We start from the raw sequence: 22500 nt of genomic DNA on the forward strand, positions 1-22500 counted from the left end.
TGTTTGTATCATAACGAATGTGACGATTTTCCTGTGGTTGGTAAGGAGAGGGTTAATGGCCCAACTCACCATTTTGCGATCAAAGACCATTTCTCCATCCAAGGGAGAGAATGCTCCTGTCTGTCTATTCTGTCTCGTGCAAATATAACCCACGATCTTGTTCACCAGCTTATGTGGTATGTATAGCTCCCGTTCCCATCTCTCTCCAATGATAGCCTGACTCAGGGTTTTACCCACGAATGCTGTCAGCCTGTGGGGAATGATATTTTTAAAAAAAAAAGAAATTTACCTTTTATATAGGCCAATATCCACCTAATGTGCTCAAAGCTCTTTACAAGAGGTCCCTGACAAACAGCAACATGTAACGTGTAGAATTAGATATGACGCCTGTTAGACGATATTACATTTTCTTTCAGACAGAACAGAGACAACGCTGTTAACGGCCAGGTACTCGATTTACACCTGAGTACGGTGAGTAAAACGCCTTTTTCCAAGGACTCAACTATGCACAAGTGAGGCTCGAACTCAGGACCTTCTGATCCGAAAGCGAGTGTCATACCACTTGACCACATTGCCGCACATTAATAGATTAATAAACAATTTTTTTAAAAAATTAGTTAAGTTTAAAGTAATAAGATTTTTTTTTCTAAATCATTCTTATCGTGTTTTGTCTTCCCTAAATTATTATTATTATTATTATTATTATTATTATTATTATTATTATTATTATTATTATTATTATTATTATTATTATTATTATTATTTATTATTATATTATTATTATTATTATTATTTTTATTATTATTATTATTATTATTATTATTATTATTATTATTATTATTATTATTATTATCATTATATATTATTATTATTATTATTATTATTATTATTATTATTATTATTATTATTATTATTATTATTATTATCATTATTATTGTATTTGAACCACTTTTAATCTTTCCTGTTTTGTTTCTTTAATCTCCATTGGCTCACTTAAATAGTCTTAGTTTTTGAAATCATCAATGACGTGTTTTTTACCACATAAATGAGTGAATGTCATCTCTAAACATTATGACTAATAATACTAGAATATTAGGGGGTGAAGTATCCGAGTGGTTAAGGCATTGTACTGTGATCCGGAAGGTCCCAGGTTCGAGTCCCGCTTCAGGCAATTTCGTTCTTTTTCCTTGGGCAAGAATATTAATCCCCCTATTTGCTCACTAGGACAACATGGGTGATTCCTGTTGACATCAGACATCGTGTTTGATGGCTTATCTATATTCTTTGATGGAATGCCTGGGCGACGAGATCTTGTGGTGCCGTTGTGAAGGGGCTTAATTGTTTTGTTAATACTAGATTATAGCAGCGAATTACCAAATGACTGCTACTCACCATAAACTTGAGTGCACATCATCCCTAAACATTTTGAATGACTCATTACCTTAGATGAAAGCAGCGAAAAACCAATGACTTTATTCTTACAACAAATAATGGTGTACATCATCCCTAAACATTTTGAATGGTAGGTAATACTAGACAGCGAATTACCAAATGACTGTTACTTACCACAAACTTGGATTTACATCATCCCTAAACATTTTGAATGACACATGATCGTCCTCCTCGTGCATGTAGCTGTAGATTCTCTGTAAAGCTGTGGAAATTAATATATACATATTTGACGATGATGATGATGATGAGGAGTAGGAGGAGGAAGTGGAGGAGGAGGAGGTGGAGGAGGAGGATAAAGATTGTCATGATTATGACAACACATATTTGACGATGATGATGATGATGATGATGATGATGATGATGATGATGATGATGACTGAAGAGGAGCTTTGAGATCGAACATCGAAACATCGATTATATGAGGAATTTTAAGCTAAGTTTTCTTTCTTTCTTTATTGTAGAATAATTTGGTTTGTTTTGTGTTTTTTAATTATCATATTTTTTAAAATACTTAATTTATCTCTCTCCTCTATTTTAAATATAACTTTGAAACGCATCCTTCCACTCCCGTTCTCCCACTTTCATTCTCTCTTTCTGTCTCTCTCTCTCTCTCTCTCTCTCTATCTATCTATCTATCTATCTATCTCTCTCTGTCTCTCTCTCTTTCTCTCTCTTTGTGTCTGTCTTTCTCTCTCTCTCTCTCTCTCTCTCTCTCTCCCTCTCTCTCTCTATGTCTCTCTCTCTCTCTTTGTGTCTGTCTTTCTCTCTCTCTCTCTCTCTCTCTCTCTCTTTCTATCTATCTTTCTCTCTCTCTCCCTCTCTCTCTCTCTCTCTCTCTCTCTCTCTCTCTCTCTCTCTCTCTCTCTCTCTCTCTCTCTCTCTCCTCTTTTTCAATATCTTAACAGCGGAGGTAGGGGACCACTAATAACACTATTGCTGCGATATACACAAATGATCTTATTTATTTTATCTGATTTTTTTTACTGACCAAGTCTCATTTTCCTCAGAGCGACATGCAGTGTCTTCTCTTTCAACTGATTGGAGTGTCGCATGAACCTCAAGGACATGGAGTTGTAGGCAAAGTTAAAGGTCGCCATCTCACCACCTCCATAGGGTCTGTGGAGAATGTTCTCGGCGTTCAGGTAGTCCTCAAAAAACCCGGGAAAAACAACATCACCTGGGGGAAAGGGGGGGGGGGATAAACAAGAGTTTTAAAAAGAATTTTTGAAATGAGCAATTGAATTGAGCACGGGAGGGGTGGTTTGGGGGTTGGGGTGGGGTGGGGGGGGGGATAGTGGTCCCGATAGCTCAGTTGGTAGAGAACTCGCTTCACAAGAAAAGGAAGTCGAGATTTTTTTCCTGGATCCCTGTCCACCGAACAGTAATTTTGGTAGCTGGATCTTTTTGATTGAATAAATCTGATGAAAATACTTTGTGATAAACGAGTGATAAACGAGTGATAAACGAGTGATAAACGAGTTTCCTACCAAATAGGGCGATACAATTATTTCAATCCATTCAACGCTTTGCAAACCGAGATAACATCTATATCCATGAGTAACTTAAGCATTATATATATATATATATATATAATATATATATATATATATAAGAGAGGAGAGAGAGAGAGAGAGAGAGAGAGAGAGAGAGAGAAGAGAGCGCAATATCCACTAAACGTGCTCAAATCGCTTTACAAGGGGTTCCTGGCCAACAGCAACACTTAACATGTACGCCTGTTAGGCGATATTACATTTTATTCGAACAAAGACAACGCTGTTAACGGCCAGGTACTCATTTTACACCAGAGTACTGTGAGAGAATGTGAGTAAAGAGCCTCTTCAAATCAAGAGAACAGCCGCTAGACCTACCCATACCAAGCTCGAAAAACAAAAAAACAGCAGAGGACGTCGGGTGCTTGGTATGGGTGGTCTAGCGTCTCTTCTCTTTGTTCTTAGTATTTAATCCGTGCCCGATGTCTTTATCCGGAAGAAGGCAGAGGACGGCGGTGCCGGGTCGTCGGAGTCAGTCTCCGGTGTGGGTTAGCCCTAAGGTCTTAGGACTAGCGATGACGTCACAGCTATCAAACACAATCAAATCATACCAAAGAGTGTAGTCATAGCTGAGCCAGTTCCGGGTACGTAGATGTTGGATCTGATGTCGACTTTCCTGAATTTCTAGGACACGGCGACCACCAGGTTGGGGATGAACACGGGCGGCTGGTTGATGAGGTCCGGAAACAAAATTGTAATATCTCCTAAAAGGGGTCTGTCCCGTCCTACATGTTAAACGTAGCTGTTGGCCGGGGACCCATTGTAAAGAGCTTTGAGCACGTTAGAGGATGTTGCACTATATAAAAGCTCAAGTTTATTTTGCCTAGGACACGGAACGACTCAATATCAGTATCAAACATACCAAAGAGTGTAGTCATAGCTGAGCCAGATCCTGGGACGTAGATGTTGGATCTGATGTCGACTTTCCTGAATTTCTGGGACACGGCGACCACCAGGTTTGGGATGAAGACAGACGGCTGGTTGATGAGATCAATCATGTATGGGGTGTGGTAGTAATTCAATACTCCGTTTGGCTGGGGATGGAAAGAAAGGACGTGAGGTGAGTGAGGGGGGGGGGGTGGAAAGCGATCTAGTCGGTCAATAATCTGATGATTAGACAATTGATTGATTTATTTATTAATTAGTTGTTTGATTCATTAATCTACTGATTGATTTCTCGAATGATGTTTTGATTGAAAATTGATTGATTGATTGATTGATTGATAGTTTATTGCTTGCTTGATTGATTGATTGATTGATTGATTGATTGATTGATTGGTTGATTGATTGCTTGCTTGATTGATTGATTGATTGATTGATTGATTGATTGATTGATTGATTAAGTAATTGATTGATAGTTGAATGGTTGAATGACTGATTATTGATGACAATTGGATTGATAGCTGATTGAGTGATAGTCGACTGACTTTATTTATTTATTTATTTATTGAGGACTCATTAGTAGTAGTAGCGTATGGTTACACCTCCAAATTTATTTCGTCAATCCAGCTTCGAAAGTCTTCGAATGAGGACTCATTGATTGATTGACTGATTAATTGATGACTCATTGATTGATTGACTGATTAATTGATGACTCATTGATTGATTGACTGATTAATTGATGACTCATTGATTGATTGACTGATTAATTGATGACTCATTGATTGATAATTGATTGATTGATTAAACGATCGATCGATTAATTGATGGATTATCTTACCTGTACTTCCATAGTCCCAAAGTATTCGTCCTTCTCCATGAAGCACGAGGCGGTTACGTGGAAATTTACCGTACCCCTGTCAAGGTCAAGGTCTTTATCCGGTATCACCGGCATGTAGATGTCCTTCGATTCACCAGGCTCCAGCTGTGAAAAGTTTCCCCCCACAAAAAAAATATGATTGAAATAGGGGAGAGAAGATATGACGTCACACATTCTACTCTTCCGGTTCCAAATTCCTCGGAAGTGTTTATGCAATCAGCCTTTCGGGGTATTGTTAATGAATAGGTTATATATTTTATCATAAGGTGGCATAACTATTTTAGCAGCAGGTTCTTAAGGTTATGTGACGTAAAAGAGAGAGGGTGGATTATATTTATAGACGTCCAGCAAACATTTGGACTAGAAAATTAGATGCCATCCCTCTGAAATCAGAAGACCATTTACACAAGGTACAAACCTTATAATAATAATAATAATAATAATATATAATAATAATAATAATAATAATAATAATAATAATAATAATAATAATAATAATAATAATAATCGCAATAATAATAATAATAATAATAATAATAATAATAATAATAATAATAATAATAATAATAATAATGATAATAATAATAATAATAACAATAATAATCGTAATAATCGTAATAATAATAATAATAATAATAATAATAATAATAATATAATAATAATAATAATAATAATAATAACAATAATAATCGTAATAATAATAATAATAATAATAATAATAATAATAATAATAATAATAATAATAATAATAATAATAATCGCAATATATAATAATAATAATAATAATATAATAATAATAATAATAATAATAATAATAATAATAATAATAATAAAAATAATCGTCATAATAATAATAATAATAATAATAATAATAATAATAATAATAATAATAATAATAATAATATTAATAATAATAACAACAATAATAATAATAATAATAATAATAATAATAATAATAATAATAATAATAATAATAATAATATTAATAATTAATATAATAATAATAATAATAATAATAATAATAATAATAATAATAATAATAATAATAATAATAATAATAATAATAATAATAATAATAATAATAATATAATAATAATAAATAATAATAATAATAATAATAATAAAAATAATACTAATAATACAAAACAAAGGATGTTTTCTTCTCAGGCAAAATTTAGGGAAGACAAAACACGATAAGAATGATTTTGAAAAAAAAATCTTATTATCTTGGTCTCCGAAGATTATTTACACTTCCAACAGGCTGTCTAAAAATAATAACAAAAAGCTGCGTGACGTCAATGTCGTTCCTTCTATATTGCTACTTATGTTTTAAGGTCATTAAAGGAACACTTGGTCCATTTTAAAGTCCTATTATTGTACTTAGAAAAAAAACACAGTTATGGTAATAAATTGTATATTGTAATATCGCCTAACAGGGGTCATGTCTCGTCTTACATGATAAGTGTTGCTCTTGGCCAGGGACCCCTTGTAAATCTGTTTGGGGATATTGCGCTATTTAAGAGTTCAATTTGTTTTTATTTTTAATTTTTAAGAAGAAACAGTTGAAAAAAAAGTTATGGTAATGCAAATAATATACGAATCACTGCCTTGTTCTTACAAAAACGATGGTTTGGTGATCTCCCTTGTGAGTTGTGGGGGCGTAAGATGACGTCACTCCACCTTCAGCAACTACCACAAATGACGTGTCTTTACCGGCGTGGAAGGTGATCAGGACCTGAAGGTGGGATGGAGGTGAAGGGGTTGGGGCGAGGGTGGGGCGAGAGGCAGGAGTTGTAATATGATTGGTTGTGGTGGTGGTGATGATGAAGATGATGATGATGATGATGATGATGATGATGATGATGAAGATGATGATGATGATGATGATGATGATGATGATGATGATGATGATGATGATGATGATGATGATGATGATGATGATGATGATGATGATGATGATGATGATGATGATGATGATGATGATGATGATGATGATGATGATGATGATGTTAATGTTGATGATATCGACGATGATGATTTCAAACGGAAATTGCAAATAACATTCATGAATTTTAAAATTCTTTTGACAAAGAACTTGTCAGAACTGAAATATGTATACGTTTAAATGATTGTAAGGTGAATATATATATATATATATATATATATATATATATATATATATATATATATATATATATATATATATATATATATTAGAGACAGTCTCCCTGACCCATCACCACTCACCTCGATATAGTCATCCCAATACCAATAGTTAAAGACAGTCACCCTGATTCCTATCTGTTCTCCCATGACAATCTTCTGAGGATGTTCCACTTGGATGTACATGTAACGTCCACTGTCGTACTGAAACACGAAAACAAAAACATAAACAATAAATAAATAAATAAATAAATAAATAATCCATGTGTGACTTACTCCTTTCAAAAAAGTATTATTTTGGGCATATTCCTCTCAGTAAATAGGAGGAACTTACTTACTTATCCGAACCAGCGACCATCTGAGCCTTTCAGTCTTGCGCCATGACGTAGAAATTAGACTTCTGTAGTTGTTCCAGGTGACTATAGATAGAATGCGCTTGGCCAAGGAGTTCACAACATTGCCATCCGGAAGTATAACGGACCAACACACAAACTCTGTGTAACCATGAACTTTGAAAGTCTGGTTAATGCAGTTTAGTGAGAACAACTCACAAACGCGGATGGCAAAAACAATAACAAAGGTCTGAGTGACGTCATCTGCATACTATCTATACAGTGTGTTAAAATAGAAGGAACGAAATTGACACCATTCAGCTCTTTGTCATTTTTTTTAAGCAGCTGGTTTTATGAGTAGTTATCACTATAAAGCCCCCCATAGACGCCGACATCCGCTGGTAGCGGGACGGATGACCTATCGCTGTGACCCGATCCCTGCGTTTATCGCAGATGATTTTTGCCCACATACGGGGAGATATTTTTTTAGGCGATCGGCGATCGGGGGCGTGGCAGTATAAAAAAGTGGACAATTTTTTTCGGATTTTCTCTGTTTTCACGTCGGATTCGTGATCAGCGTCAAATTTACAATAGGTTTGATACTAAGAACTGTGTGTTTACTCAAAAAATTGGTGAAATTAGAAATAAATTTTAATTAATAGTGAGGCTACGATCCCAGTTACTGTCTGTTATTCTATCTTTCGTCTTGCGCACAATAGTGATTACTTCTCACTAAATTATATCAATTAGACTGTTGAAGGAACGAAATTGACATCATTCCACTCTTTGTTATTGTATTAAGGCAGTCATTTTGGTAATTAGTTCTCACTAAATTATATCAATCAGACTTTTAACGTTCAAGGTTACTCGTAGTTTTGTGTGACGGTACGTTATTTCCGACTGGTGGATGTTGTGAGCATTTTACCTAAACTCATAGCATCAATAACCGTCCAAGATATTCCCATCATATGTAGCAATAGCTATAAGAGAGAGAGAGAGAGAGAGAGAGAGAGAGAGAGGGGGGGGGGGGGGAGAGAGAGAGAGAAAGAGAAAGAGAGAAAAATTTACTTGCGCTATATATACCGCTATATTCAATAAAGGTGCTCAAATCACTTTATAAGGGTCTTTGGCCAACATAAAAACATGTTAGACGAGACATGACTGTTAAGCGATATTGCAATTGTTTCCCGACAGAGACGACGCTGTAAACAGCGAGGTACTCATTTTAACAGTGAACAAGGTGAGAGAATGCGAGTAAAGAGCCTTTTCCAAGGACTCAATTATGCGCCACTCAGAACGGGACTCGAATCCAGTACCGTCCGATCCAAAGGCGAGTGTCATTTCACAAGATCACATGCATAGCCGCACAAAAAAGTGATGAGAGAATAGATTCATATGTATTGAAGGAGGAGAGAGCGGATGGAGTGAGTAAAGTTCTTGGATATTTATAGAAGGAACCAAATTGACGTCACTCATCTCATTCTTATTGTTTTTAGACACCCATTTTTATGATTAGTTCTCATTAAAATATATCAGACTATAACGTTCAAGATTCCATGTAGATCTTTGGGCTGGAGTGATATTTCTGGCTGGCGGACTTTGTGAGTATTTTAATTTAACACAGAGCATCAATAGAAGGAATGAATTGGACGTTAGTCAACCCGTTGTTATTGCTTTTAGACAGCATTTTATAATTAACTTATCACTAAGTTATATCAATCAGACAATGAACGTTCGCGTTTGCAGTTTTGTGTGTTAATATGTTATACCCCGATGGAGATGTCTTGAGTATTTTTCCAATACGCATAACATCCATACATTTGCAATCCGATTTAAGTTTAAAAGCAACGTAGACCACGGAAATTTTTCAATTTTGTGGACAATAAAGATTTGTTATTTATCGTCATTATTATTATTATTATTATTATTATTATTATCATCATCATCATCATTATTATTATTATTATTATTATTATTATTATTATTATTATTATTATTATTATTATTATTATTATTATTATTATTATTATTATTATTATTACTATTATTGTTATTATTTATAAAACAAATCGACAGTGTTCCCGTGGCAGGTGAAACGGGTACTCCTCGGGACTACTCGCATTCGCACCCCCCCCCCCCCCAACCACCACCGCCACCACACACACGCACACAGCTCTTTTTTTTTGGGGGGGGGGGGGGCGTTGTTTGTAGAGTATAATTCAGGGTTACAATGCCCACCCCTGTCATCACGTAGTCAAGGCTTTTTGGCATCTGCCAATCCCAAATGTCTGTGTCAAGGTCGACCGTCATGTCGCGTCAACGGGTGAGGAGGGAAAAAAAAAAAAAAAGAACTGGCATATTATTATATCATTACATTGAAAATTATGAAAACTATTTTTTAGTTTGTATGAAATCCTTTATAAATTTTACGATGATCAAGAACGAAATTTTTGCCATCTACCTCTTCCTGGCGCAACATTTATAAAAATATTATTTAAAAAAAATAATAACACAGCATTTATTTGGCGCAATATCCACGTGCTCAAAGCGCTTTACAAGGGGTCCCAAGGCAACAGCAATATTAAACTTGAAAGACGAGACATGACGCCTGTCAGGCGATGTGACATTTTTTCCTAACAAATTCAACGAACGGCCATGTACTCATTTTACACCTGAGTACGGTGAGAAAATGTGAGTAAAGAGCATTTTCCAAGGACTCAACTCTGCGCAACGCAGAGCGGGTCTCGAAACCTGAACCTTCCGATCTGGAAGCGAGAGTCATACCACAAAACAGGGAGGAGCACTGTTCTGTCGGCCACATAACCTCAATATTAATTAAATTTTATTTCTAATTTCATCAATTTTTGGAGTAAAAACATAGTTCTTGGTATCAAACCTATTGTAAATTCGACGCTGATCACGAATCTGACGTCAAAACAACGAAAATCCGAAAAAAAATTGTCCAATTTTTTATACTGCCACGCCCCCGATCGCCGATCGCCTCGAAAAATATTAAGCAAAGCGGGCTTTGCGAGCGATGGACCGTACCTAGGTTTATCGGCCAGGTATTTGGCCACACACATTGCGTTTTCACCCCAGTTTGCCTGATCGGGGTCTGGACCAGGATCATATCCGGGCGTGTATGGAGCCTTTAAAGGCTTCAGGTTACGCGTAGTTTTGTGTGTTGGTTCGCTATATCCGGCAGCCGAATTGCTGTGAGCTTTTTTTTTTCTTTTTTTTTTTTTTTCAAAATGCACAGCATCAATAGCATTGCGTATTGATATTGAGTTAATTAATAATAAAAACAATCTGTGATCTCAAACTGTTAAGGGTTGAATTTAATTCTATGGGAAGCAGAAATCGTGAGGTCCTTCCTCCCTCCCTCATTTCCGGTTCAAAACTCATTGGAAGTGTGTTAACCAAGTCCTACGGATAATGAATAAATAGTGTATGGTTTACATTTTGAATATAAAAAGGCGGGATAAATATTTTTGTAGCTGATTGAAAAGTCAGATTGTTGTGATTACGGAGAGTTAAATAGTAAAGGGTGGTTTATCTTTAGTAACGACCAGCATATTTTTAGACTAGAAAATAAAGATGCCATCACTCAATTACGCAAGGTATGTATCCAGTCCTCCAGAACAGTGGTTTTTACACATCCAATGAGATCGGAACCAGTTTGTTTGGGTTTTTTTACATCACACTTTTCTTATTAAAAAAAATAAATAAATAAAAAAAGGGGCAGCGTGGCTCAGTGCTACGGTCTTTGCTTCCTACCCGAAAGGTACCGAGTTCAATCACTCGCCGCTGCGTTGTGTGGCCTTGAGCAAACAAGTCACCTCGCCCTAGCTCACTTTGCGGCGCTGCTCAGCGGCTCACGCTTGGGTTATTCCAGTCTTCCCTTGGAATAGACCCTAAAGACAAATTTCCCCTTGGGGGATGAATAAAGGGAATTTTATTTTTTTATTATTTTTTTCCCCTTTTAAATTCAATTACAGCACACGGCAAGTGGTAACATTGGGTCTTTTTCTTCTTGAATATCTGTCAGTCAGATGGAACTGAATCAATGTCATCTGAGGGGTAGAATTTAAATGGTTTCTTGTACTCGTGCGTTTTTCAGTCTGGACACGTTGTTCATGTCACGGACTCGTGAGCTCGTGAAAGATTATGGAACATGTTGGGACATGTATCTAAAACGCAAGAAAGCAAGATACCGCATCAGGCATCCTGCTGATGATGATGATGATGATGATGATGATGATGATGATGATGATGACGACAACGGCAATAATGATAATGATAATGATGATGATTGTAATGACAATTACATTGTCTGGAGACAATGCAAGATACCGCATCAGCCATCCTGTTGATGATGATGATGATGATGATGATGATGATGATGATGATGATGATGATGACGAAAACGGCAATAATCATAATGATAATGATGATGATTGTAATGACAATTACATTGTCTGGAGACAATGCAAGATACCGCATCAGCCATCCTGTTGATGATGATGATGATGATGATGATGATGCTGATGATGATGACGACGACGGCAATAATGATAATGATAATGATGATGATTGTAATGACAATTACATTGTCTGGAGACAATGCAAGATACCGCATCAGCCATCCTGTTGATGATGATGATGATGATGATGATGATGATGATGATGATGATGATGATGATGATGATGATGACGATGATGATGATAATGATGACGACGACGGCAATAATGATAATGATAATGATGATGATTGTAATGACAAGTACACATACCCTCAATGGTCTAGGCATGATTCCCAGACCTAAATCCCTACTCATGGACAAGGCATTGACCATCCAGGACAAGGGATACTTGGGAACATCCACTCGAAAATCCACACGGCCATCTGGTCTGTAAGTAAAAGAGGATTAGAAAAGAAAAAAGTAGAAAATTGCCGGCGATAATAAAAATAAAATAATGATTTGCTCGGTAAGTGAAAGAGGAGACCTAGGACAAACTGTAACGGCACCCGCCGCCCTGCTGTGAGAGATTGCACCGACAGTTCAAACGTACTTTTCGTCGAGTCATCTTCCAATGCTTACGATTTTCAAGTAGAATGAAGATAGGGAGAAATTAGGGAGAGAGAAAGGAGAAAATTCGTATTTTGGAGACGGTTGTCTCAAGTAGTAGGAATAGTAGTAGTAGTAGTAGTAGTAGTAGTAGTAGTAGTAGTAGTAGTAGTAGTAGTAGTAGTAATAGTAGAAGTAGTAGTAGTAATAGTAGTAGTAGTAGTAATAGTAGTAGTAGTAGTAGAAGTAGTAGTAATAGTAGTAGTAGTAGTAGTAGTAGTAAGTAGTAGTAGTAGTAGTAGTAGTAGTAGTAGTAGTAGTAGTAGTATAGTAGTAGTAGTAGTAGTAGTAGTAGTAGTAGTAGTTGTAGTAGTAGTAGTAGTAGTAGTTGTAGTAGTAGTAGTAGTAGTAGTAGTTGTAGTAGTAGTATGTAGTAGTATAGTAGTATAGTAGTAGTAGTAGTAGTAGTAGTAGTAGTAGTAGTAGTAGTTAGTTAGTAGGTAGTAGTAGTAGTAGTAGTAGTGATGTAGTAGTAGTAGTAGTAGTAGTAGTAGTAGTAGTAGTAGATAGTAGTAGTAGTATAGTAGTTAGTAGTAGTAGTGTAGTAGTAGTAGTAGTGTAGTGTGTAGAGTTAGTAGTAGTTAGTAGTAGTAGTAGTAGTTAGGTAGTGTGTAGTAGTAGTAGTAGTAGTAGTAGTAGTAGTAGTTAGTTGTTGTTGTAGTAGTAGTAGTAGTTAGTAGTAGTAGTAGTAGTAGTAGTAGTAGTAGTAGTAGTAGTAGTAGTAGTGGTAGTAGTAGTGTGTTGTAGTAGTTAGTAGTTAGTTGTAGTAGTAGTAGTAGTAGTAGTAGTGTAATAATATAGATAGTAGTAGTAGTAGTAGTAGTGTGGTAGTAGTAGTAGTAGTAGTAGTAGTAGTAGTAGTATAGTCGTGTCGTAGTAGTAGTAGTAGTGTAGTGTTATAGAGTGTAGTGTAGAGTGTAGTATGTGTAGTTGTTGTTGTGTTGTTGTTGTTGTTGTTGTTGTTGTTGGTCGTGGTGGTGATGGTGGTGGAGAAGGAAAACAAAATCAAAAAGAGGCGGGAGAAGGAGCATGAGTAGAGTTGTTGTTGTTGTTGTTGTTGTTGTTGTTGTTGTTGTTGGTCGTGGTGGTGATGGTGGTGGAGAAGGAAAACAAAATCAAAAAGAGGCGGGAGAAAGAGCATGTGTAGAAGAAGGGGGAAGAAAAGAGGATAAGGAAAGGAGTTGTGGTGGTTGAAAAAAAAAGGAAGAGAAGAAAAGGATTGTCGTAACCTACTTGACGAATATTTCATGCCACGCCCAGCTACTGTTGTCATAGAGACGCATGACGCGACTCACCCTGTCCATGGGGTTGGTTTTCGTGATCTCATTCGTGTCTTCGCCTAATGGATGGAAAAAGTTCAGGAAAAGAATAAATACATATGGAAATATATAATATATATAGAATATATTAATGATGATTAAGCCATCAAAAGACAAGGACTGGGGTTATGTTCCCTCTACTACGAGTTAGTTAGTAGTGAGCAACAGTATTATGCCAAAATACTGGTTCCAATCAGATTGGAAGTGTAAAACCACTCATCCGGAGGATTGGATGTATACTTTGTGCAACTGATTTTCATGTTTCAGAGTGATGGCTTCTTTTTTTTCTAGTCTAAATTTATGTTGGTCGTCAATAAAGATCACACTTCCTCGCTCTTTTACGTCCGGTAATCCTAAGAATCTGCCTATAGATCTTGCTACTAAAATAAAAGTCGTGCCACTTTATGATTCAAAATGTAACCTATTCATTATTAGTTCTCCGAAGGACAGGTTGCATACACACTTCCAAGGAGTTTGGAACTGGATGAGTAGAAGTGATGACGTCAAAACATCTCCGTTCTATTATAGAGCAGATAAAAGCGCGGTTTTGTGTCTAATGGTATGACACTCACTTTCGTATCGCAAGGTTCTGGGTTCGAGTCTCGCTCGACGCATAGTTGAGTCTTTGGAAAAGGCTCTTTACTCACATTCTCGCACCGTACTCAGGTGTAAAATGAGGACCTGGCCGTTAACAGCGTTGTCTCTGTCGGAAAAAAAATTGTAACATCTGCTAACGGGCGTCATGTCTCATTCTACATGTTACGTGTTGCTGTTGGTCAGGGACCCATGAATGAGATTGAGGAACTCTTGGAGAAGGCCAACAATAGAGAAGAATGGCGAAAAGTGGTGAGATCTGCATCCCGTGAAACCCCAAGACGATCATCAGATCATGGGATGGATAATGATAGTAGTAGTAGTATCGAATTGCTACACCTCTATTTTGAATCTTTTAATCCATTCTTCAAATTCTTTTCCTGCCTTATAGGCTGTCTCGTAGCCTCCTGACAGGCTTGTCACTGGGCAGTGGATGACGATGTGGTCCATTGTCTCAGGGCCTCCTTGGCAATGACGGCATGCATCTGATTCTCTCAGATTCCATCTATGCATGTTAGCTGCGGTTCTGCTATGTCCTGTCAAAATGCGGTTGGAGGTGACCCAGCATTTTCGGCTATTGCAGAGAAAGCCAGGTGTTCTTTCTGTTGGGTCGGGTATTATGTCGCCTCCCCTGGGGCTGTCTTGGTTCCACATCGACATCCATTCCTCTTTCAGGTTGAAATGTTGTCTTGAAGTTTTAAAAGGTTTCCTTGAATTCAGTCTTGACGTTGTTGGGGCTTCTTCTAGGACCTCCTTCAATGGGACTTTGTCAGTGACCTCCTCAATTTTGGCATGCATTCTTTGGTTTAATTCTTGTATGGATAATGATGAAAAACTTACATCCCCACTCGTCGGCCCCATCATTGGGACATCCATCGTATTTTCCATTACACCGTTGTTCCCTGGAATAACATTCCTTCTCTATCCCACTGAAGCACGGGTATTGGTTCTGGGCACTGTCACACGTCTCGATGTCTGGAAAGGATATGGAATTTCGTCAATAGCATCATTGTCATCATCATCATCATCATCATCATCATCATCATCATCATCATCATCATCATCATCATCATCATCATCATCATCATCATCATCATCATCATCATCATCATCATCAGCATAATCACAACATTCATCTATTATTATGTCATCATGACACACCATCATCATCATCATCTCACATCATCATCATCATCATCACATATCATCATCATCATCATCTTCATCATCATCATTATATCATCATATCATCATCATCATCATCATCATATCATCATCACATCGTCATCATCACCATCATCATCGCCATCATCATCGTCATCATCATCGCCATCATCATCATCATCATCATCATCATTATCATGCTTCATACTTTAAGAAATGACATTCATCCTCCTGAATTCAACACAAAAACCCTAGTCAAGACCAATAAGAGGTGATGTGTAACATCTGATAGCAGAATCCACTGACGGAATAAAAACGTAAGCTTTTATTTTAAAGGCTCTTTATTCATATTCTCTCACCGTACTCAGGTGTAAAATGAGTACCCGGTCGTTAACAGCGTTGTCTCTGTCCGAAAAAAATTGAAATACCGCCTAACCGTCCGAGATGTTAAGAGTTGCTATTGGCCAGGGACCCCTTGTAAAGCGCTTTTAGCACGTTTAGTGGATATTGCACTTTATAACAGCTCAATTTCAATTTCCACTAAGCTAATGCGCCGCTCAGAGCGGGGCTCGAACTCGGGACCTTCCGATATTTACTCATTGTAGGAAAGTAAACTTACTGGGGGTTCTTGTCACGTTGATGTCTGTCATCAGGAGTAGACCAGCATTCTGGAATAGAAGTAGAAGGAGGGGTGGGGGAAGGGGGGCGGGGGGGGGGTAAAGTGATGTATGTAGATTGATAGTGGTGGTGGGAGTGGAGAAAGGGGGGGGGGGGTGTCAAATTAGGTGATGGTGGTGGTGGTGACGATGTTTGAACAATTTTGTATATTTTATTCCCGAAAAGAAATGTTATATATGTACTCGTCGTCGTCGTCATCATCATCATCAGAATTATTGTTAACATTATTATTATTATTATTATTATTATTATTATTATTATTATTATTATTATTATTATTATTATTATATTATCATTATCATTATCATTATTATTATTATTATTATTATTATTATTATTATTATTATATTATTATTATTATTATTATTATTATTATTATTATTATTATTTATTATTATTATTATCATTGTCATTTATTATTATTATTATTATTATTAATTATTATTATTATTATTATTATTCATCATTATTATTATTATCATCATCATCATTAGTTATATATCACCTTTAGACTGCTCTGACTGTCAATGCCATAGTCTGTCCCATGGAAAAAAGAATACTTGAAGTCCGTGTCACTGACCCTCCATAGCTGTCGAAAGCTTCCCTTGGCAGGTTCATCGAAGGAGACAAGTTCATCTATAAGCTGAATTGAATATAAGAATAGGTTAAAAGTTGGTGTTTGAACAAAGTGTTAGGCAAGGGAAGACACACACACACACACACACACACACACACACAAATACGGCAGTCACGTCTATACAAACTAAAACACACACAAAGTGGAGAGAAAAGAGAGATAGAGAGAGGAGAGAGAGAGGGAGAGAGAGAGAGAGAAGAGGGAAGAGAGAGAAAAGAGAAGAGAGAGAGAGAAAGAGAAGAGAGAGAGAAGAGAAGGAAGGAGAGAGAAAGAAAGGAAGGAGAGAGAGAAAGAGAGAGAAGGGAGAGAGAAGGAAGAGAGATAGAGAAAGAGAAGGAAGGGAGAGAGAGAAAGAGAGAGAGAGGGAGAGAGAAAGAGAGAAGAGAGAAGGAGAGAGAGAAAAGAGAGAGAGAAAGGGGATATATATATATATATATATATATATATATATATATATATATATTATATATAGAGAGAGAGAGAGAGAGAGAGAGAGAGAGAGAGAGAGAGAGAGAGATTAGAAAAAAAAAGAGAGATTTTATAATTTCTGGAAAAAAAAAGATATTAAACAACTGTGTACGAAATAGTGCCAGATGAAGAAAAGTAAAAAGTACAAGAAAAAAATATATCCCCAAAAAATCAGCCTGCCTCCACTAAGCTAATGCGCTGCTCAGAGCGGGGCTCGAACTCGAATTTACTGCAATATGCTTGTCTCCACTGCCCAGTGGTTTTGCCCCATGACCCGTCGTCATCGTTAACTAATAGCCTGACACTGCCCAAAAAATGACGTTAAAAGACAAGTCTTTGGCCACAAAGGAAAACAAATCGTGAGTTGTATTCAATAGTTCACCCAATGGAATCACTTGTTTCCTTGAGTACTACTAACGACAACTCACTGGACGGTGCAAAAACCTTGAACGTGGCGTTAAACTATAAGTCCTAGTGGGTTCTTGTGTCAGGCTAAAAGTTAACGATGGCTATGCTCGACCGCGGGTAACCATGTATATCGTATGCCTTGTGTAATATCTAGATAGAATGCGCTTGGCCAAGGAGTTCACAACATTGCCATCCGGAAGTATAACGGACCAACACACAAACTCTGTGTAACCATGAACTTTTATAGTCTGGTTAATACAGTTTAGTGAGAACAACTCACAAACGCGGATGGCAGAAACAATAACAAAGGCCTGAGTGACGTCATCTGCATACTATCCATACACTCGAAACGTATGAACTATGAACCCGTTTCAAGAGAGGTTCGGTAAGCAAAGGACCTCGGAACCTTGTTTACAGATAATGAGTGGTTAATTCACCTTTATTTCAGTGATTCCGTCAATGAGCGGTTATTTCACCTTGTTCTCAGTGATCCCGTCATTAAAGAGATTATCTCACCTCGTTTTCCGTGATTCCGTCATTGAGTCCTCTCTGATAGAAATCCAACAAAATACCGCTGGTCACCAGGAAGGAGTCCGGATCGGCGTAGGCGTTGAACTCGATGGAGTCGCGGCTGAAGTCTTTGCCCAGATTGGTCTCGAGACGTACCTGTGCGTTGTGGGTGTGGGTGGATAAATAATAATAGGAAATTGAATGGAAACTTCAATTTAATAAACCCAACCCCCCCCCCCCCAAAAAAAAAAAAATTGAGCTTTTGTATGGCGCAATATCCACTAAACGTGCTCAAAGCCCTTTACATGGTCAATAGCAATACTTAACATGTTGGACGATACATGACGCCTTTTAGGCGATATTACATTTTTTTTCGGACAGAGACAACGCTGGTAACAGCCAGGTACTCATTTCACACATGGGTACGGTGAGAGAATGTGAAAGCGAGTGTCATACGACTTGACCACATCGCCACATAAAGACATATTAACAACAAAAAAAGATGAATGAAACCCAAAAGTCGAATGAGAGATGTGAAAATAAACAATTTGTTTATAGATTTGAAATGTGCTAAACAAAAACTATCCGAGACGATTTACACATGTGTATCTAATAGATGGAACGAAATTGACGTCACTGAGCTCTGTTTTTATTATTATTACCCTAACCAAGTATAAAAGATATATAAATTCATCTACCTGGTTATGGTTGGTGCCATTGATGAAGAAATTGAGGACATCAGCAACGATCTCAGTGGGCAGCTGGACATAGTAAACCAGAAGTCTGGCCACAGGGTCCATCTCCCTGGACAAAGCAATGCTGAATGTCTTCTGGCGTGACGTCATCTCCAACTCGTCACCATCTATGATGTTACCTTTGGCTATGATCTGATGTTAGACACACACAAAAAAGTATAGATAGAACGAAGTTGAAGTCACTTGAGTCTTTGTTATTGTTTGTTTGTTTTGTTGTTTTTTTTTTTTGTTTTTTTGTTTTTTTTTGCTATCCGCGTTTATGAGTAATTCTCACTAAACTGTATTAACCAGACTATAAATGTTAATGGTTACACAGAGTTTTGTGTGTTGGTCCGTTATACTTCCGGATGGCAATGTTGTAAGTTTCTTAGTCAAGCGCATACTACCTACAGATAGTATGCGCAAGAAGCTCACAACATTGCCATCCGGAAGTATAACGGCCAACACACAAAACTATACCTTGAACGTTTATAGTCTGGTTAATGCAGTTTGGTGATAATTACTTATAGACATGGATGGCAAAAAAAAAAAAAAAAAAAACAATAACAAAGACCTGAGTGACGTCAACTTCATTCTATCTATTGAATGAATGCATTATCTACCAAGTCCAGTCCTTTAGTAGTTTGTGAACAAAGAAAAATGACAATGACCTCTCCACAAGGGACTGGTATCGTAGCCATCGTTATGTTATAGATAGTATGCAGATGACGTCACTCAGGTTTTTGTTATTGTTTTTGCCATCCGCGTTTGTGAGTTGTTCTCACTAAACTATATTAACCAGACTATAAAAGTTAATGGTTACACAGAGTTTGTGTGTTGGTCCGTTATACTTCCGGATGGCAATGTTGTGAACTCCTTGGCCAAGCGCATTCTATCTATAGATAGTATGCGCTTGGCTAAGAAGCTCATAACATTGCCATCCGGAAGTATAACGGACCTACACACAAAACTGTGTGTATCCATGAACGTTTATAGTCAGGATAATACAGTTCAGTGAGCATTACTCATAAACGCGGATGACAAAAAACAATAACAAAGACCTGAGTGACGTCATCTTCGAACTATCTATAGCCTGACACTGAAATCCAAAAGGACTGGCAGTTTGACGTCATTATTTGGTTTTTGCACCGCCTAGTGAGTTGTCGTTAGTAGAGCTCATGGAAACAAGTTATTTCATTGGTTGAACTATTGAATACAACTCACGATTTGTTTTCTTTTGTGACTGGCATTTTGACGTCATTTTTTGATCAGTGTCAGCGTGGCGTTCGTTAAGTATCGCCTGATACTGACCAAAAAATGACGTCAAAATGCCAGTCTTTTGCCACAAAAGAAAACAAATCGTGAGTTGTATTCAATATTTCAATCAATGAAATTTGTTTCCATGAGCTCTACTAACGACAACTAATCAGGCGGTGCAAAAACCAAATAATGACGTCAAACTGCCAGTCCTTTTGGATTTCAGTGTCAGGCTATAACATAACGATGGGGTGAATTTTTAATTCAGAAAAGTGAGTGGAGCAGGCACTTATGTTGGTAACAACAAGATATGAAGTGAGTAGAAAAGTGCCAGAAGACAATAGAGAATAAAAAAATTTTCGCGGCGGTGGTGGGGTTTGAACCTGCGACCTTATTGGTACGACAACTCCGCCTGGCAGGTGAGAGCGTGGCTCTACCGTGTGAGCTATCCACGAACACAAAAATATTCGTTTCAAACCCAAAGTCATTTCTAGATCCTTCTCTCACCCACTTCTTGAGACCGCCGATTCGTTCACCACAATCGCGAAGTAATTTTGACCAGCAGTTAAGCTTAATAGCCAATATTCTCATCACAAACATATAACATAGAAACGATTGAGAGATTGAGTATGCTCCGGTGTATGGGGTGAATTTTTAATTCAGAAAAGTGAGTGGAGCAGGCACTTATGTTGGTAACAACAAGATATGAAGTGAGTAGAAAAGTGCCAGAAGACAATAGAGAATAAAAAATTTTTCGCGGCGGTGGTGGGGTTTGAACCTGCGACCTTATTGGTACGACAACTCCGCCTGGCAGGTGAGAGCGTGGCTCTACCGTGTGAGCTATCCACGAACACAAAAATATTCGTTTCAAACCCAAAGTCATTTCTAGATCCCTCTCTCACCCACTTCTTGAGACCGCCGATTCGTTCACCACCATCGCGAAGTAATTTTGACCAGCAGTTAAGCTTAATAGCCAATATTCTCATCACAAACATATAACATAGAAACGATTGAGACATTGAGTATGCTCCGGTGTATGGGGTGAATTTTTAATTCAGAAAAGTGAGTGGAGCAGGCACTTATGTTGGTAACAACAAGATATGAAGTGAGTAGAAAAGTGCCAGAAGACAATAGAGAAAAAAAATTTTTCGCGGCGGTGGTGGGGTTTGAACCTGCGACCTTATTGGTACGACAACTCCGCCTGGCAGGTGAGAGCGTGGCTCTACCGTGTGAGCTATCCACGAACACAAAAATATTCGTTTCAAACCCAAAGTCATTTCTAGATCCCTCTCTCACCCACTTCTTGAGACCGCCGATTCGTTCACCACCATCGCGAAATAATTTTGACCAGCAGTTAAGCTTAATAGCCAATATTCTCATCACAAACATATAACATAGAAACGATTGAGACATTGAGTATGCTCCGGTGTATGGGGTGAATTTTTAATTCAGAAAAGTGAGTGGAGCAGGCACTAATGTTGGTAACAACAAGATATGAAGGGAGTAGAAAAGTGCCAGAAGACAATAGAGAATAAAAAATTTTTCGCGGCGGTGTGGGGTTTGAACCTGCGACCTTATTGGTACGACAACTCCGCCTGGCAGGTGAGAGCGTGGCTCTACCGTGTGAGCTATCCACGAACACAAAAATATTCGTTTCAAACCCAAAGTCATTTAAAAATGAAAACAATTTTTATTCTCTATTGTCTTCTGGCACTTTTCTACTCACTTCATATCTTGTTGTTACCAACATAAGTGCCTGCTCCACTCACTTTTCTGAATTAAAAATTCACCCCATACACCGGAGCATACTCAATGTCTCAATCGTTTCTATGTTATATGTTTGTGATGAGAATATTGGCTATTAAGCTTAACTGCTGGTCAAAATTACTTCGCGATGGTGGTGAACGAATCGGCGGTCTCAAGAAGTGGGTGAGAGAGGGATCTAGAAATGACTTTGGGTTTGAAACGAATATTTTTGTGTTCGTGGATAGCTCACACGGTAGAGCCACGCTCTCACCTGCCAGGCGGAGTTGTCGTACCAATAAGGTCGCAGGTTCAAACCCCACCACCGCCGCGAAAAAATTTTTATTCTCTATTGTCTTCTGGCACTTTTCTACTCACTTCATGTCTTGTTGTTACCAACATAAGTGCCTGCTCCACTCACTTTTCTGAATTAAAAATTCACCCCATACACCGGAGCATACTCAATGTCTCAATCGTTTCTATGTTATATGTTTGTGATGAGAATATTGGCTATTAAGCTTAACTGCTGGTCAAAATTACTTCGCGATGGTGGTGAACGAATCGGCGGTCTCAAGAAGTGGGTGAGAGAGGGATCTAGAAATG

The 22500-nt window shown here is 37.5% G+C and overlaps 1 protein-coding gene across 1 annotated transcript in view; it reads right to left on the bottom strand.

Annotated features, from left to right (window-relative positions):
* Positions 1–22500, bottom strand: part of LOC144976420 (CD109 antigen-like) — a 61947-nt gene that overhangs the window by 21872 nt on the left and 17575 nt on the right. The window contains exons 13-26 of the mRNA XM_078920709.1: positions 18862–19050; positions 18170–18319; positions 16646–16783; positions 16082–16130; positions 15139–15273; positions 13619–13724; positions 12050–12167; positions 7009–7128; positions 6380–6496; positions 4723–4866; positions 3865–4036; positions 2441–2629; positions 1567–1654; positions 70–250 (exon numbers count right to left, since the gene is read on the bottom strand). Of these exons, the coding sequence (XP_078776835.1) occupies positions 70–250; positions 1567–1654; positions 2441–2629; positions 3865–4036; positions 4723–4866; positions 6380–6496; positions 7009–7128; positions 12050–12167; positions 13619–13724; positions 15139–15273; positions 16082–16130; positions 16646–16783; positions 18170–18319; positions 18862–19050 (1896 nt within the window). The remainder of the gene's footprint in view (positions 1–69; positions 251–1566; positions 1655–2440; positions 2630–3864; positions 4037–4722; positions 4867–6379; positions 6497–7008; positions 7129–12049; positions 12168–13618; positions 13725–15138; positions 15274–16081; positions 16131–16645; positions 16784–18169; positions 18320–18861; positions 19051–22500) is intronic.

Source organism: Berghia stephanieae, chromosome 7 (genome assembly GCF_034508935.2).
Source record: "Berghia stephanieae isolate SIO BIC M18660-M18661 chromosome 7, UCSD_Bste_1.3, whole genome shotgun sequence".
NCBI classification, from domain to species: domain Eukaryota; kingdom Metazoa; phylum Mollusca; class Gastropoda; order Nudibranchia; family Aeolidiidae; genus Berghia; species Berghia stephanieae.